General features: G+C 43.5%; 1 protein-coding gene across 1 annotated transcript in view; it reads right to left on the reverse strand.

The window, feature by feature from the left end:
* Positions 1–574: 574 nt before the first annotated feature.
* cux2b (cut-like homeobox 2b) overlaps positions 575–17350 on the reverse strand; it is a gene marked incomplete at both ends in the record, with an annotated part of 85855 nt that continues 69079 nt past the window's right edge. Inside the window, 18 exons of the mRNA XM_079251931.1 lie at positions 575–1388; positions 1509–1785; positions 1884–2072; positions 2149–2454; positions 2595–2760; positions 3823–4661; positions 4866–4967; positions 5520–6149; positions 6322–6421; positions 6669–6717; positions 6807–6865; positions 6971–7162; positions 7798–7902; positions 8597–8645; positions 11971–12037; positions 12392–12474; positions 12827–12986; positions 13125–13265. Coding sequence (XP_079108057.1) covers positions 575–1388; positions 1509–1785; positions 1884–2072; positions 2149–2454; positions 2595–2760; positions 3823–4661; positions 4866–4967; positions 5520–6149; positions 6322–6421; positions 6669–6717; positions 6807–6865; positions 6971–7162; positions 7798–7902; positions 8597–8645; positions 11971–12037; positions 12392–12474; positions 12827–12986; positions 13125–13265 — 4328 coding nt within the window. The remainder of the gene's footprint in view (positions 1389–1508; positions 1786–1883; positions 2073–2148; positions 2455–2594; positions 2761–3822; positions 4662–4865; positions 4968–5519; positions 6150–6321; positions 6422–6668; positions 6718–6806; positions 6866–6970; positions 7163–7797; positions 7903–8596; positions 8646–11970; positions 12038–12391; positions 12475–12826; positions 12987–13124; positions 13266–17350) is intronic.

Consider the following 17350-nt stretch of genomic DNA (forward strand, 5'->3'; position numbering starts at 1 on the left):
ACAAGATGTTGAATATTTAGAGTCTTAAAGGACTATCCCTCAGTCAGTAATAGGATTTCATGTTACGTGACTTAAACTGTTCAGTCTCACAGACAAAATTTGAAAAACTGCTATTCAAAAAGTAGCAAATTTGGTCAATGTCTCTTTTCAAATAGTTATAGTGCTTTTAATGGCTTAAGACAGGGGTCTTTTTTAATCTCACCCAGTGGCAATCTACAGAACTTCAGTGTACATTTTATGACACCATAGCTGCAAAAGTCTTCATGTCGAGTCCAAAAAGTAAAACAACAGCTAGTGCTGTCACATATATTTCAAAGTTGTATGGATTATCAAAAGAAAAAGAAAACAGAAAACAAACAAATACACCTTTAAAAATTCTTTCTTCCCCCTAGCTCTTCAGTTTTTGTGGAGAATTCAGCTTTATGTTGAGCTTTGCATTCCAATTTCCTGTAAGTTATCAGTCTGAGATGGCAGGCTTGCAGGAGCCAGGCTCCTTTTAAGTCTGCAGGAAGCTTTAATCTAAACCTGCCATGTGCCGCGAGGGCCAACTGGACAATAAACCAGGAGAGTAGGCTCAAAACTCCCATTCCAGAGTTTCTTCCCGATTGGCTGCTCTTTCTAGCCTGTGAATGATGTTGTTAAGGTTGGCCATTTTCTCGTTGCGTCTTTGAGTGCTTCTGTTGAGTTTGGGGCTTTGGAAGGAGGGTAGGGGGTTAGCGTCCAGGCTGTGATTGGTGCTCACTGATGCGGGGTTGGGCAGCGATGGGGATATGGGAGCAGAAGAGGAAGGAACGGGGGAGACTGACATCATGAGACCAGGCGACGATGCAGCGGAAGGGGAGTTGAGGGAAACCTCCAGGCTGCTGCGACAGGGCTCTGATGAAGCCTTGAAGCTGACGGGATCAACGGGAGACTTTCTGGATTCGTCCCCGTCTTGCCTGGACTGGTTAGCTCTCTGGGGACCATCTATGGAGACTATGCCAGGGTAGAGCCCCTGAACCTGGCTGCTCATGCCCTCTTCCTGCCTCAGGCTTTGGCCTGCCAAGTGCGGGTCACGACAGCCAGCAATGGAGTCCTCATGCTCGCTTTTCATTGGTGAGAATGCTACAGCTGTGGGAAAACACTGTACTCTTGATTGTTTCATAGAGCCTTCCCGTCCTTCCTCCCCATCGTCTTCCCTGTCTGCTGCCTCCTGTTTGACATGAGGCATTGAGGTGTTGGCGCTAAGTGGAAGGCTGGAGTGGATGTGTCCTGAGGGCTGCTGCAGCCTCCTCTCCTCTCCATCAGAGTGAGGGCTCCGTGTCGCCGAGGGGGAGTAACTATGGTGCTCAGCATCTGTGTCGTTGTCGGGCAGACCCTCCATTAACACCTCCCGTCGCATTCTGGACCTGCGCACAAACACTGCTGTTAGACAGTCGCTTAAGAGAGTCCTTAAGTGATAGAGATATTTATGATTATGGGTTGCAGTGTCAGATAAATCAGAAGCTGTGTCATTAACAGTGACTGGCCTGTAGTTGTGGAACCAGTTGATGACAGTGTTGGTTTTGAGATTGAGCTGTGAGGCCAGCATCTCAATGGTGTTCTGAGAGGGGTAGGGCTCCAGCAGGTAGGCTTTCCTCAGGGCTTCTTTCTCTTCAGCTCCCAGTACCACCCGGGGCTTCTTCACCTGGCTAAAAGGGCACAAGTCCAGCGAGGTCAAAGCTGGACTCACACATTCGGACTGAGTACTGGGCGAGTCACTGTCAGAGCCGGTGCTGAGCAGTCCGTATCGCCTCTTCAAATAGGCTACATAGCAGACAGGAAGGATATTCAAGGTTATAATGACACCAATGAATCTGATATGTGTACTGAGAGATGTGACAGCATACACTCTGGGTGCCCACCTTTCTTTTCCATCTTCTTCATGGCCCTCAGTTTGTCAACATTGTGAGGATCATTGAGCCAAAGCTGCATGCGAACAAATGGCTCCCTGCCTTTTAGGCTCAGTTTGTGCCATGGTTTGGGCCTGGAGAGCAGGTCAGACACCGAACCTTGAGTCAGACCCAGTATAGTCTCCCCAAAAAGACGCTGGCCTGTGGCAAAAAAAAAGTTAGTAACTGCATTTACTGGGAGAATAGGCTTAACTCCATAGTGTGAACTCAAACCGACCTAGGTTGTTGTCTGTTAGCACCTCCTTGACCTTCTTAGTGATGGCGTAAGTGTCTAGCTCAGGAGACATTGCCACCAATTCCTGGATGCCCACCGGGTTTGTGGGCTGATGTAGAGCCATGAGACTGGGAGTGGACTTCCCTCCCTCTGGATGGGTGGGTAACGCCATGCCAAGGCTTTCAGGCTGCTGGTTCTCTTTGCTGCTCTCAAAGGAGAGACTGACAGGCTCAGCCAGCGGGCTGGGATGGCCCTCTGTCGGGCTGGGAGGTGGGGAGGGTGAGGACTGGGTTGTCACTGGGCTTTTATCTGGAATGACAGATTTTTGAGAAGTTCATAACCAGAATATCCTTTCTTGCAAGCATTCACCAGATGTTAAAATCTCTAAAAATAGAAGTTTTGGCGAAACAATGTAGACGTGTTAGTGTTGTATCTAAACACAGCCTCACCCTGAGTGTGGCTCTGGTTTGAAGTCTGGTTGTGGCTTTGTCCCAGCTGGTCCAGTAGCCACAGCTGCATGCGGATAAAGGGCTCTCTGCCTTTTTGGGTCAGCTTGCTCCAGGGTTTCGGTCGAGACAGCATGTCACTGACACTGCCCTGAGATAGTCCCAGCACCTATGATGTAAAACCAATACACACCATAACTGACACACAATTTTAGCAAGACCGACACCAAATGTACAAATTTAAAAGTCACATCGAATAAACCAAATTATGATAATTGCAGAAAGATAATTGTTCATCTTCAGAGAAAAAAAAACAACATATATGCACTTTCAAGATACAACCACTAGAGGGAGACAACACACCACAAGTGGTCCTGCTAATAATGTATTATTTTAGAGTAAAAGTATTCAAAAAGTACAACTTACAAAGTATTTTGGAAAACAAAGACTTCTTAAGAAACTGTTAAAGTTGTGTCAAATCTGCTCAGTGATTGACTTGATACACCACAGATAGAAATGAACACATAACAGGGATTTGATAGGACTGAAAAGCCTCTAAAATAGGATGTAATATATATGAACCATTTAATGGAAAAAGAAAATTGGTCATTTCTATATCTTATCTGTATAGATTTACTTTTTAAATCAAATGTAAAATCTGGTCTTTGAAAAGAATTTACAACATTTTTTTTTTTGTTTAGGTTCGGATACAAATACATCCATAACTGATGTTTTTAATTCTAATCTATATTAAGTGACCCCTTTGTAACTCAACTATTTTTCTTTTAATAACTACATATATTTACTAGGTTCAGTTAAAAAGTTCAGGTTAATACTTCATCTGAGCCAATGACAACCAAATAAATAAATAAAAAGCCAACTTTAGCAGAGATGTGTTGGCGGTTTCCACCAACCTGGACAGATTTGAATCGACAACACAGGAGAATACTATGATCTGGTAAAACACCTGGCCAGTCTGCCTGAGATTCTTTAGTCTCAACTTTGAACTATTTTAATGACTAAGAAAACAAGAGACCTTAAACTTAGAAACCAGGCCGACTTTTGGGCTGTTCTTAAAAGTGAAACTGATCTTTTCTTCTTTTTTTTCTCTAAATGATCTCTTTAATAGATACATATATATATATATATATATATATATATATATATATATATATATATATATATATATATATATATTTGTATTCGGAAATGTCAAAGAGCAACTGCTGACCTTTTCACCAAAGATCCGCTGGCAGATGCCGTTCTTTGCCAGCTTCTCCTTCACCTGCCTTGTCAGTTCTATGGTGTCCACCTCCCTGTACATGTACATCTCATACTGCTCCGGTGTCAGCGGAGGCACGGTGGGCTTCAGTGCACGGGGAATGTAAGCTGGGTAGTAGGAAAGGCGTCCTGGTCCTGGTCCCGGCGACTCCCCGCTCACAGAAGTGTCTGACTCCACTTTCACCTCCATTGGCCGACCCAGACCCAGTTCGTCCTCCGCAGCAGAGGCCTCCTCGCTGTTGGGAAGGCCGTCACCGTTCTCTAGCCTTGGCCAGGGCCGAGGCAAGGCGGAGGGCCCAGAGGAAGAGGAAGACAAGGAAGGAGAGACTGAACTGAAGGGCTGAGAGGTACCTCCAACACCGAGCACCATAGATCCACGCTCCTGAGACCAGTGCTGGTCAAAGTAGGTGCCTGCTTCACCAATCTCTGACTTGACTTTGCGGATGATGTTCTGAACAAAAGCGGCTGGGGAGAGGACGCTGAGGGGGGTCTGAGGGCTGCTGATTGAGTTGGCCATGCACACGGTAACACAGCCCCCTTCCTCCTGTTTGATTGAGATGGGTAACGGCAGTGTCCGAGAACGCTCGGGAGGGCCAAGACGTTCTACTTGAACTCCTGAGCTGCCAGTGGAGGCTCTCCCACAAGCCTCCATCTCCATGAGGGCCTGCTGCTGCACCTCCATCTCCCTCCTGGCCTGTTCAAGGATGCTCTTTATGGTTTCATCAGAACTGCTGCCTGCTCCATTACTGCTTCTACCAGATGAGCTGTTCAGAGATGACTTGCCATCACCTAAACAAAAAAAAACAAAAAACACACATACACAGACGTTGACGCACCCTCAAGTCATCCTTCAAACGCATCCTTCAAACGCATCCTTCAAATGCATTAAATCAGTGATCAAAGTAGATACTAAAAACTGTCAATAACAAAAGAAAAGAAAAACAATCAATATGGCTTTTAACTATGACTTATGACACAAAGTTTCATCCTCACCTCCCCTCTGGGACTGGATCTCCTTCTTGGCCTGCTCCAGGATATTCCTAATGGCATCGTCTGACCCAGTTTCTGGAGTTCGGATGCGTGGAGTGATGCTCCCTGCCACAGAGGGTAACAGAAAGAGATAGAGATAGAGAAAGGGAGGGGAGAGGAAGGGGGGTGAGTGGGATGGTTGATCAGAGAGCAGTTCCAAGGCTTTGCTTTTGACTGTTAGATCAATGGCTGCCTTTGAGCACATGCTGTCTGAGGTTGCAGTATACGGGAAGCTCAACTTTCAAAAAGCTGCGAATCTAGGGAGAAAACAAAGTTTAAAAGTAACACTATAAACATGGCAGAGGAAGCCGTGGAGGAGTCAAGGATGTGGTCCAAGTAGATTACAAGATTTAAACCTACAAAAAAGGTCAGGAGCTAAGCCACCAAGACAACACAGCATGATCTAAATATTTGAAGGTTCACAGACACAAAAGCTTTTGCTTAAACCTTCTTTTCCTCGTGGCTTCAGCGGCTCACACATGTTGAAGTATGTCCTCTAAATATCTACAGTCCCTATAGCTCTGCACCGTGTGACAGTATGTGATGGAGTCAGTGTGGTTTATGTCCCCTGAACTCTGATTTTCATTTATTTTGGGTTCTGCTGCATTTTTCACTCACCTCTCTGTCGGACCTGGATGGTCCTGAGGGCCAGGATGTTCTGTTCATCAGAGAGGAACTGCTTCATCTTAATAAAAGGTTCCTTGCCTTTCACCGTCAGCTTCCTCCAGGGTTTGGGTCTCGCCAGGATTTCACTGACTGAGCCCTGTGAGAGGCCCAGAACATAGTGGCCGAACACTCGCTGGCCAATGTTATGCTTCAAAAGCTGTTCCTTCACTTGAAACGCGATCTCAGCGGTGTCCAGTTGGTCATCGTCTCCTGCAGTCGAGCTGCCACTTTCTGATTGGTCGCTGGGCAGGCCGGTGTCTCCGCTGCCCGCTCCCGCAGACCCTTGAGAGGCTGACATGAGTGCAACTTTGGCTGCATAGAGGGCGGTGGGGAAAGCCATGAGGCCATCCTTTTTAAAATGTGGGGACAGGAGCTGCTTGTGAAGGATGTGGTCACCTGACAGTCGGTCCCCAGAACACGGCGACACAGAGAAAGAACGGGGGAGATCGTGGCTGGAGGAGGAACTGTCCAGGTTGGGGGGACCTGGGCTGGGGGAGGCATGACTGTCAGCCTGAGAGGAAGATGAGAGGGAGCCGGGCGGCCTGCCTGTCTCTCTGCCTGCATCCTCTGAATGATCATCATCTAAAGAAAAAAAAACTCAAGTCAAGTGAAGAATTTAATCTTTGAGCCTGACCACTAACTGCAAATCAATCCGTGAGGTATGGGGAGTTTTCAGAAAGTGACAAAACTCCTTTTAAAAACACACACTTTTGTCAATTTTTCAAAAAATGATAAATTGAGACACAATTTTTACCATTGCTGCGTAATATTCGAGTCTTATCCATTAAGTACTTGTGAGATGGAAGAAAAGCCTCTTTATCCAGCAAAAGAGCCTCTGCAGCTTTGGTAGAATCCTATAAAACACACATACACAAGCACACACACACACACACACACACACACACACACACAAGCTGTTAATTTCCAATTAATCAATTGCAGTACCTGTCGATATCTTTATAATAGGTGATGGATCAGTGAAGCATTCAATGGCACTGCAGTAGGTTTTCTTCTCTGACACCAACAGAACGTTAAGAACAAAACAAAGGTCTTAGTTTTGAGAAAGGAAGCCTGGTTGGCTGGAAACGGGAGCGTTTATACCTGGGATGAGTTGCCGTTTGCTGAAGCCAACTTCATAACCTTCAGGATACTGCAGACAGAATCAAAAGTCCGAGGTCATATCTTTAGATATGCATTAAAGTTATTATGTTTTAACATATTCAAATTACATCAACACACCTGAGTTCAGTTTTAATCTCCTCGTAGTCCATCTGGGATTGCAGTTTAGCCTCTAATCTCTGAGATGAGAACAAGAGAAACACCTCTTACTCCACCTTAACAAGTGACGCATTAATTATCAAAGACGTGAAGGTGTTCATCATGTTCTGCTTGACTTAATTCACCTCGATGGCCTCAGTCTTATAGGCCAGCTGGCGTTCCAGCTCTAGGATCCGATTGGCTGAGGTTTCTTGAACTTCCTGCAGCGTGAACTGCAGCCGCTGAATATTTTCAAGAAGGCGGAGGATTTCTCTATCTTTAGCCAGCAAGGTGGCCTCCAGCTGGGATGGCAGCACATCGCCCTTCTCGTTCTTCTCCTGAAGGAGAGAAAGTGTAGAATGGGAGAGAAATATTTGCTTTAAAAGGAAATCTTACTTCTGATCAATCATACACAGAAAATGCATCTAAATCACATTTTCAGAGTGGGAGGGGGGGACTTCAAAGCTTCAGCTGAGGATCGGTGGATGTAAATGTTTTCCTCAAAGCTTTGAGGTTTGGCCTTGTTTTGATAAGGAGAAAAACAAAAATTGCAAAGAGCTAAATTAGACCTTTCAGGTCTTTGAGAGATAACTAAAGAACAAAGTGCATGTCTGGTGCTTGATGAGGAAACAGGCACCTGCAGTTTAATTTCACAAGGTTACAAGAGTTATCATGACTTTGATCACATGAGACTTTAAGCAGCTAAATATTCACTCTGCGCCATTAAAAAACATTGAAACACAATTATCCTGGGGATAATTAATTTAAATTGAAATCTATATTATGTAATAATGAAAGGAAGTGTTGTGCTATTAGTCGTGTGTTTACATGTAATCTCAGAGTCATGGATGATCTTCCAACAGTTAATAGGGTTAGTAAAATCCATGTCCCTGTTCTCTATCACACAGCACTATTTCCTGGAGATGGTCATTAAAATCAAAGTGTTTCACACCTAACGTGTCTTTTTTCTTACCCTGCTTGTGCCTTCTGCTGCAGGACAGCTCCCTATGGTGGCACTGGGGCCACTGGCCAACTGCTCCTTTAGCCTCTCCACTTCCCTCTGAGCCACTTCTGCTCTCTGCACAAAGCAACGGTATCGCAGTTGTTACAGTTTTCATACACCAACCACGTCAATTGGCTAATGAGATGATCAAGGTGAGCGCGCATACATAAATCAAGGAGGCGCCCTTGTTCAGAAATTTAACACAGAGAGAAAACCTGAGCAGGGGCCCCCGAGCAGACGAGTGCAGCCACTGCTTTATTCTGCTGAGGGGACTGTTTAGTCAGCCCACTTTATTCCCCAAACTGTTTACCTGCTCTGTCACACCCGGCCTGCTAATTAATGATTCATTTTGAGAACATTTATCTGGAAGCTGCTGGCAAAGAGCAGCGTGGTGAGAGAAAGGCAGAGGGGAGAGGAAAGAAGCAGAAGAAAAGAAGTATCACTGGGATAGGAAGCAATCAAAGCAATGAGATAACGAAGAACCCCAGAGTTCAACACTCCGGCATCAATCGTGCTCGGTTGTCTCCTGTTCTCTGCTGAGTGGAGCCATGCTGCCGTAGAGCGCCCACCAACAGGGGCTCCAGTTTACACTCACTAATCACACGCTCAGGGGAGGGTGGGAGGCAGAACAGGAAGGACGAGTGGGGGAGGGGGGGGGGGGGGCAGGGGATGGAAGGTGTCTAATTAAAGGCAAAGCTTGATTACAGGAGTGATTACCTTAACGAAGGAGCTTCTCAATCAGAGAAATGCAGAGCTAGACTGAACTTACCTGGTTGGCTTTCTCAAGATTCGCCATGATGGCGTCAACTTCTGCTGCCCTGCAACACACGCACACGCACCAAGCAGATGATGACAGCATTAATGAGGGGATATTCTCATTTCTATTACATTTTTATCTAAATAAAAAAGGGAAACAGAGTGCACTTAATGATCAGATTATGCTTGATATGTGCAGGCTCTGCTGACACTCACAGTACATGTTGTATGAAGAGCCTACTGTACAGAATGGTGTCCGTGCAGTACATGCTAGGAAGCACCAAACCTAACATGTAGCATACAAAATGATGGGGAGAAACTCAGCTAAAAGAGTCTAACAAACACTTCCATCCAAAATAACACAGAATTCAGACCTTAAGCCATTGTATGGGAATGTAAGAAAACATGAGAACAGCACTGCTCAATTTAGAGCTTCTGCTCACTTCTCCACTTCAAGCAAACCACACTCACATGTGAAAACAGAAACTGGGAGTTAGCAGCCAAAGAGTTGCAAACAAAAAGTTACAAAATCCTGAAGCATGTCTTACATTTTCATTTAGCAAGTTTTATTTATGATCAGTTTTACTTCTTATTGTATTATTTATTTATATATTATTCATTGTGACATGAGCTGCTAGCCTACTGGCCAGGCCACTCTTGAAAATAAGATCATAATCTCATTGTTTTTTTTGTTTTTTTTTAATCAGGTTAAATAAATAAATCCATCTTTAAAAAAAGACTATGTTAATGTGAGCTCCTGTGACTGCTTTTATTTAAATCCTGCAAGAGGCAGCCACAGCCTGGACATGTCGCCAGTTCACTACAGGGTCAACACAGAGTGACAACCATTCACACTCACGCCTAGGGAGAATTTGGAGTGACCAATTAACCCAGGGGTGCCTAAGTTCAGTCTTTAAGATCTAACATCCTACAACTTTTATATGAAAACCTTCTCCAACACACCTGAATCCAAAGACTGAATTCCCTCCTCTGCATGTCATTCAGCTCAGCAAAGACCTGGTAGTGAGCCATTCATTTGATTCAGGTGTGTTGGTGAAGGGGCGCCTCTAAAAGTTGCAGATCTCAAGGCCTGGACTTGAATTAACCTAACATGCATGTCTTCGGACAGTGAGAGGACCAGTAGAGAACTCACACATAAACAGAGCATGCAAACTCCACACAGAAAAGCCTCGGTTCAGCCAAGTACAGGCACACTACTGTGCATTCTCTTAACTCTGACCACTGACAAAGGTGTCAATAACCAAAACAAGTTGGTGGCTTCCTGAGATATTTCCCTGCGTAACACCTCTACTAAAACATCTGTAAAACTGCTGAGATTCCTGTTTTTAGCTTCTATTTTCACACAGCTCCTCATCAGACATGTCAGTACTGACTCGCAGACAAACTGGCTGCTCTCCTCTGGTTTTCACTGGAAGTGAACTGGTTTCCTTTTAGGATAAGATAACCATATAAATCCTCTGCTGTGCATCTGGTGAATTTATTCTGACACAATAACACAGATCTTAACTCTGACATTTCTGTAGTAATCTCACATATCTCAGCACAACCCTTGTAGTTGTAAAGATGTTAATAATTTACTTAGGTTATGTAATTTTGGATTGCAGGCAGTAAAACTGGACCTTTTGATGAAGAGGTTAAGAAAAGCTCAACATCACAACCTTCATTCATTACAGTTTAATGTTGCACCTTTGCTAGAAGTTCACTGGAAACTGCATAGAGGTTTTTCTGAAGGGATAATCTCAAGAAAAATGTCAGACCACTTTAAAAATCATAAAAATTACTTATTTTTTTATTTGAAGAAATTACTTGTATCCTCCGTTAAATTGTCTTTAAATCTCAGCAATATTCTGCTTCAAATGGTTGAAGAAAATATCACAATCTAGCTGACAAAATTCTGATGACACAACCTGTGGGTCCTCAGTGCTTTCATAAAACCCTTCACAGAGAGGAAGCCAAGCTGCAAGCGGGTGCACAAATGATCCGTCACCTCATAACTCCAGAGACTGAACGCCAACTTGCCTCCATGCGTCTTACAATCAGAGTGGACTAATTTAAACAGAAGCTCGGTAGGATTATTCATAAGGTTTGTTTGAAGTCCAACAGTTTCATTTTGCTCACAGGGGACTTGATTTTCAAAAGGTAGATAAGGCTGAATTAACAAGGATGCAGTGATTGATTTAAATATGCACATAGGGACACAGCAGTTCTTTTTTTGCCTAGAGAGAAAGAAATGCTCAAAGAACGTATTAGACTTTTTAAAATCCACATTCAAACTAACTACACAAAGTCAAACTTTCATGTTTGCGCCTGTCCACTCTGCTCTGTGACATCAAGCTGTGTGATTCCCTTAAATATCATTCATCTAAGAGAGTGGCTGTGTTGGAAGATCTCAAGAGAGCAAAATAATCTTCCTCAGATCTGACACCAGGCATATTCTTGAAGTTAATGATCATTAGTGCTGTGTGGTGCCGCCTTGGTTTCAGGGGGTCTTGGCTATGTCCTGGTCTTGTCATTAGGCTGAGGTAGACAGCAAACACTAACAGGTGTCAGCTTCATGTTTAATGAACTTGTGCTGTACTGGAAATGTTTTGTATTGATTACTTGCTCAGATATTCAAGTCAGTAGACAATTTATCTTTCTTATAAAACACAGCGAGAGTAAAAGTTGCCACCTTCTGTGCTCAGCTGCTTAGGATCAGGAAAACTCAGGGGTCGGTGTTCCTGCTGGGTTCAGGACAGCAGGTTGACAAACCACATTACAAAAATGGACTTTTTTTTTTTTTTTTTTTTTACGCTGCAGCTCTGCGTAAAGTGTTGGGGCCAAACCGAAAATGTGTCCAATCCAGCAAAATGAATGGCAGTGGCTCTAGAAACATCAGTTCAATTGCACCATGGATTAAGCCTGGGAGAAAATCCATTAGCAGCGGCTGACTGTGCTCTGGAGCACAACCCAAACAAAGAAGTGTTTACTTTGAATGTCTATCGACATCCTTCATACAAGCTCAGATTCATTTCAGGCGTGCGGTGGATACATTGCGCTCAAAGACCAGGACAAGGTAGAGTGTTTTCTGAAGCAATCTTTAAATGGAGCAATTCTTCTTGAGGGCTGTCAAGGCCCAGCTCCCAGTGAAGGCAAACACAGACCTCTCTCATCGACCTGCATTAGTGGCTGAGTCACTCTCACTCTTTGTTTTTTGCAATGGCATTCCTCAGCTCTGCAGTGGACATGAGTTTATGCAGGCTAAATAAGAGCAGCTACTCTGTAACCATTATGGCAGCAGGAGGAGGTGGTGAAGATTATATGAAGATTTGTCAACAAATCGAGGTAAAAACTAAACAACAAGGTGAAGACGATAAGGAGTCTTACTTGTTGGCCATCTCCTGGTTGTATTTACACCGCAGGTCCAGCAGCTCAGTCTGTGCAGCACTCAAAGCTGGACATAAGCAAACCACAAGATGTCAGACATTAACTTAAAAAAACTAATGAACTTTGAGTTTAAAGTTGCATCACAGATTCTCCATTTTCAGCATATAGTAATATCTTTCTTGTGGTTTAAGCAGAACCACTTCAAGGAAACACGCCAAAGCTATTTACTGCAATCTGATATTTTTAGACAGTCAAATCTAAAAAGTGCTAATTTAAGTTTTCATGTATGTACACAAAGTACCAGTGGGGCTGGAGTGTTTCAGCAGGGGGCACCATACTGCAATTATAAAAGAAGTGGCTGTTTAATAGGCTGAAATTAAATTTAACAGCTACAGTACATGCCAGTGTTTAAAGCACTTACATGAATGCAGAACTTTGATCTTCTCCTCGGCCTCTGATAGTCTGTCAGGCAAACTAACATCAGCGCTCTCCTCCTCCTCCTCCCTACGAGAACAAACTCTGTCAGTTCTTTTCCTGCATCACGGGCATAAATTTAAAGCTACAATAAAAAGCCTTTAGACTGGAAAAGTACGTTAACGTCAACCACCTCCCACCAAGTGAGAGGATGCTTGGTGGAGTTAGCAAAAATAGAAACAACAAAAAAATCCTTTCTGTGATGCTTAGAAGCTCTTTGGAGCCACATTAGAGGCAGTAAGTGAATAATGAAGGTTAATTTTCTTAACCACTTCCCATGACTGGAATTCTCACTATTGACTAAAATAGTCAGAAAAGGCTCGAAATTAAATGAAGCAGCGCCACTCAGCAGGATCACAAACAGAAATCCGGTGGTTCTCACCCTCGCTTCTCGGCCCGGTCCTGGTGGTTCTGTTGCGGTGAGCCGGGGGCTCCCGGAGTAGGAGTGCTGTTAGGAGTCATCAGGGGGTCTGGAGAGCTGGACTCTGAGGCTTCCTCTTTCACCACTGCACCTGCTTCTGCTGGACAGTCCTCTGTAGGCTCTGAGTAAGTAAAGTTTGCATGGGTTCACCGTCATTCATGCTTCCTCAAGTATAATTTAAGACCTGCTTCATCATTTGCAGACATGCAGTAAAGCAGCAGCTTGAACGCTCCCCTGATGTGGAGACTTTTGGCCTGACCTGTCTTTTTAAGGCACTCCAGGTGTTTCTTCCAGTGCCCGCTGATCTCTCGTACCAGGGCCTCGCTGTCAGGAGCTGAACTCTGAAGCTGCTGCAGCCTTTCCTCCAGGGAATGTGAGGCCTCCAGCACAGGAGCTGGATCTGTAAAAACAGACAAATAAATCTGTGCAGAAGAACTACCAACGCTATATGATATGCATACACTCCTGCTTCTACAAAAAAAAAGGAAAGAAGTAGCAAAATAGCTGTTTTACTGTGTGCGCTGACTGTAAAGCACACTACTGAGTTTTCTGCATCACAGTTTCAACGCAGGCAGACTATTCCACTGAGACCTGTTTCCAAAGAGTGACTCTTAGACTTTCCTCACTCAGTTGCCTTTGAAAATTTCACAGGCTGGACCTAATGGCACGAGCGCTCTTTAAACCTTCATGTGTACAAAAATATAATCTAATGAGTCTTCTTCCATGCTGATTAATTGCAAAGAACACAAAAAGCTTACAACAAATATGTGACAGGGAGTACCAAATATACACCTAAGCAAAGTGGAGAAAAAGTCGGCTCCTGAAAAGGGGGTTAAAAAAAAAAAAAAAAAAAAGCGGGATTCTTTAGCACAACAGAGGAGCTGTTTTGCAATGCATGCGCGGCAGCACCGGGCCCATGGGGCCAACTAGGAGGCTGTTTCTCAGCTAACAAGTCTCCCCTGTATCATTTGATCATTTAAATTATTATGCCAGGAATTCTCAGGAGGCAGCTCGGCACTCCACATCACAGGGCTGTTTTTAATCTTCCCCTTCCCTTTCTTCCCCTCCCGAAAAGTTCAACAGCTCAGAGAGAGAGAGAGCTGCTCCTGTTGTGTACCTGCCTGCCGAACACCAAAGGAGGTGACTTCTAGTGCCAAAGCACAGAGAAGGAAGCTCAGGGGAGCTCCTTGACAAGGAGGGAGGCGAGGTGTGGAGCCACGCGCGCACACACACATTCACATGAGTTCTCTCCCTCTCTCTCACACACACACACACACACACACACACACAGAGCAGCCCTTCAAAAGTCTAAAAGGAGAGGAAAATCGCTGCTTTGCTGCACAAACTTTTCTCCTACAGCTTTCATCCGCTCATCTTAGACTTCTGTGTGGAACCCAGTTGGATCCCTTCTTCAGTATGGGCACTGACTGAAGTGACTTTTCATAAGAAGTTGAAGCCACAGACGTTTAAACTTTGCCAGATGCCACTGAGAGAACGCAAACTCTGGGCTGGCAGGCCATGACAACAAATGCTCATCAGGGAGCCAAAACTTCTGCAGCGTGCAATTTGTTGAAATCCTGGGGATGCGTTGCAGCTTGCCATATCTGCATTTTCATCAGACAAACATTTTGGGCCATTTAATTGATTGAACTATTTTTCCCAGGACCGTTTACAGTCAAGCGTTGTCTGCATTCATTGTTACACCAACTGTCGAGCTATTGCATCAGTCACGAGGGACATCACTATTAAGAGCACAGCTCTTCTAAGACAAACAGGATGACTTAAAGCACTGCTATTCCATCGACCCTCTGTCACAGAAATCACTTTATCAGCCTCTTTCCCATATATCCTTTCAACTTTCAATGATCAAAGGACAGAGATTATAGTAAGGGATCTCTCACACATGGACAAGCCAGGATTATCAATCAGTGGCAGGGGAGTAAAGTAAAGTCAAATTTAAAGTGAAGGGATATAACCTAAGTCTGTATACAAAATTAACCCCCATCAAAGTGGAGCAGTAGGGATATTCTCCAAGGAGGCAGGATCTACAGTTACTGGAGGAGTCCAGGAAATCTGCTTATAACTTTAGAAAATAGAGCAACTAATTGATGTAGCTCATAAGAAGCAGCGGAGCCTCTCCTTGAAGCAGATCCGACACTAAATCCACCAAATAAAACCTGAAAGAAAATTCCAGCACTAACCTTAAAGCTCACATTCCTATCAACCACCAACTATTATGTCGCTAATAAAGTATCATGTTCACCAAGTCACAACAGTCACTGTGCAAATAAACGGTTTAATTTTTAATTCATCCCTTATCTTAATTATGGATGAGTGGATGTCTGCTCTGAGGTCACGGTAAGTGACTGGGAACAGCAGCTCGCTCAAGCTAATAAATCACAGAACGTTTAATACATCTTTCTGTCTGGTGAACACAGGTCCACATCCGCAGGGATCTTGACCATGTTTCCAAATACATTCATGTAAAAAAAGAAAGTACACCCTTAGAAGTACACCCTCTAAGGTTTTACATTTCAGGACACAATATTAATGAAATCATCAGGTCATTGACATCAGGTTTTCTAATAAAAATCAATGCAAGCTTAGTTTAACAAACACATTAAATATTATATCAGACAGCTATTTATTTATCTGATAATAAAAAATGAGCCAAAATTCAGAAAGATTCTGTGAAAAACTAAGTATACTCATACTGCTTGCACAGGGAATAAGAGGGGAAATAGCAGACAGGTGCTGCTGATCTAATGCACATTATTAGCTGATCATCTTGAGTGTTTTTTTTTCTTTTGAAATCAAGAATTAGCCTCTTATGTCTCTGCAGCTTTTATAAAATCCTCAACCTTAGTGGAGAGTACGGGTTTGGTTAAAAAAAAAAAAAAAACTAACAAAAAAAAAACAAAAAACGAATAGTGTATCGGCATTAAGACTGTAAAGCATAGTGGGGGAGGGTGATGATCTGGGCTGATACACACAACTCCACACAGCACAAGAAACCGCTCCAACATTTACCTCAACCTGCTGCTGTTAAAGGTGGTTCTTCAGTCAGAGATTTATTTAGCAAAATGACTGTATTTTGACTTAATCTAGCTAAATAAATAATAGTTCTGTAATATGTTGTGTATTGTTTTGAAGTTGTAGTAACATCATTTTAACAACTGGCAGGAGCAGAAAAAGTTTTTTATTTTAAGTTGAGACGACAACAATCTGACCTTATGAACATGACGTAGAAAATGAACATAAAACGAGAATTTTCTCGTACAGATAGATTAGAAAAATATGATGTGTACGTTCAAGTTAAGCCAGGAGCTCACTTGAAATTAGTTTTTTAAAAAAGCAGAAAGGTGAATTTTATTTAACTTAAGAAAAATTCTTATCTGTTTTCTACCAGATATCGTTCTACTCTACTGTCATTTAGCGGACTCTAATATGTAAGTCGCTTTGGATAAAAGAGTCTGCTAAATGACTGTAAAATAGATATCTTAAAAAGTTCATTAGTAAACATCTGATTTCTTTATTGATGGTTGTTTTGATTTTTAAATCCCCACATCGAAAAGTAACCAGCAGTGATCAGTGTATATAATGAAAGTGGATGAAGTTTTCCTGTTATTGGAGGGTTTTCAACCATCAGGCTTAAAGTTAGCGCATTACGAACCCCAGTGAGCCAAAACTACAGAAACAGTTTTTTGGGTTGTTTTATTTTAACACAGAGGCCCTTAACTGTCTGAAGTGCTGCATAAGTTTGCATGGCTTGTTTGCTACATCTGCATTGATGAGGAGTTTCATCACTTCAGCTGAGCAGTAATGATGCTGCCACAACCTCCTAGTGGTCACTGTGCTGCTGTCGACAAGCTACAAAGCAGGAGGCAGTTACTGTATGAGGTTAAACCCTCAGGAGCCAAAGCCAGGGAAGAGCTGAAGCAGACTGCGGGGGGGGGGCGCACTGGGGAGAAATGTGCACAGGTTTGGGATGTGTGTCTTCTAGGGTGGGGGCTGGTTGAGGTGTGTTTTGCGCCAAGACAAGCAGGTGTGTCGGGGCGGTCCGTCTTGGCCCTGTCAGCGATACACCATCATTAGGCGGTGTGGGCGCAGTAGGGTGCACCATTATGTCTCCCTGGGCCCTGTGTAATTACGCTCTGACATAATTAACCCAGCAAGCCCATTAGCCAAGCACTGGCTGGCTGGAGAGGGAAAAAAAACGCTATAATTATTTGTTGTGCGCATGTTAATGAGGCCAGCTGTGTTCCCATCATACAACACGAACAAATTAATTTACAAGGCTGTGCTCCAAGGTTTTTTCTTTTCATTCAAAACAGTCTTTCTTTTTCTTTTTTTTTTTTTGCTCTGACTGGACTTCAAGGTCCATAAACACGCTCTGATGTTGCTGCTGCAACAAACAGTAACACTGCCGTAATATTGTTGTCAAGGACCAAAAAGTGGGTTGACAAAACACTTTTAGTTTCACCT

The sequence above is a fragment of the Telmatherina bonti genome, assembly GCF_933228915.1.
Source record: "Telmatherina bonti genome assembly, chromosome: 13".
NCBI classification, from domain to species: domain Eukaryota; kingdom Metazoa; phylum Chordata; class Actinopteri; order Atheriniformes; family Telmatherinidae; genus Telmatherina; species Telmatherina bonti.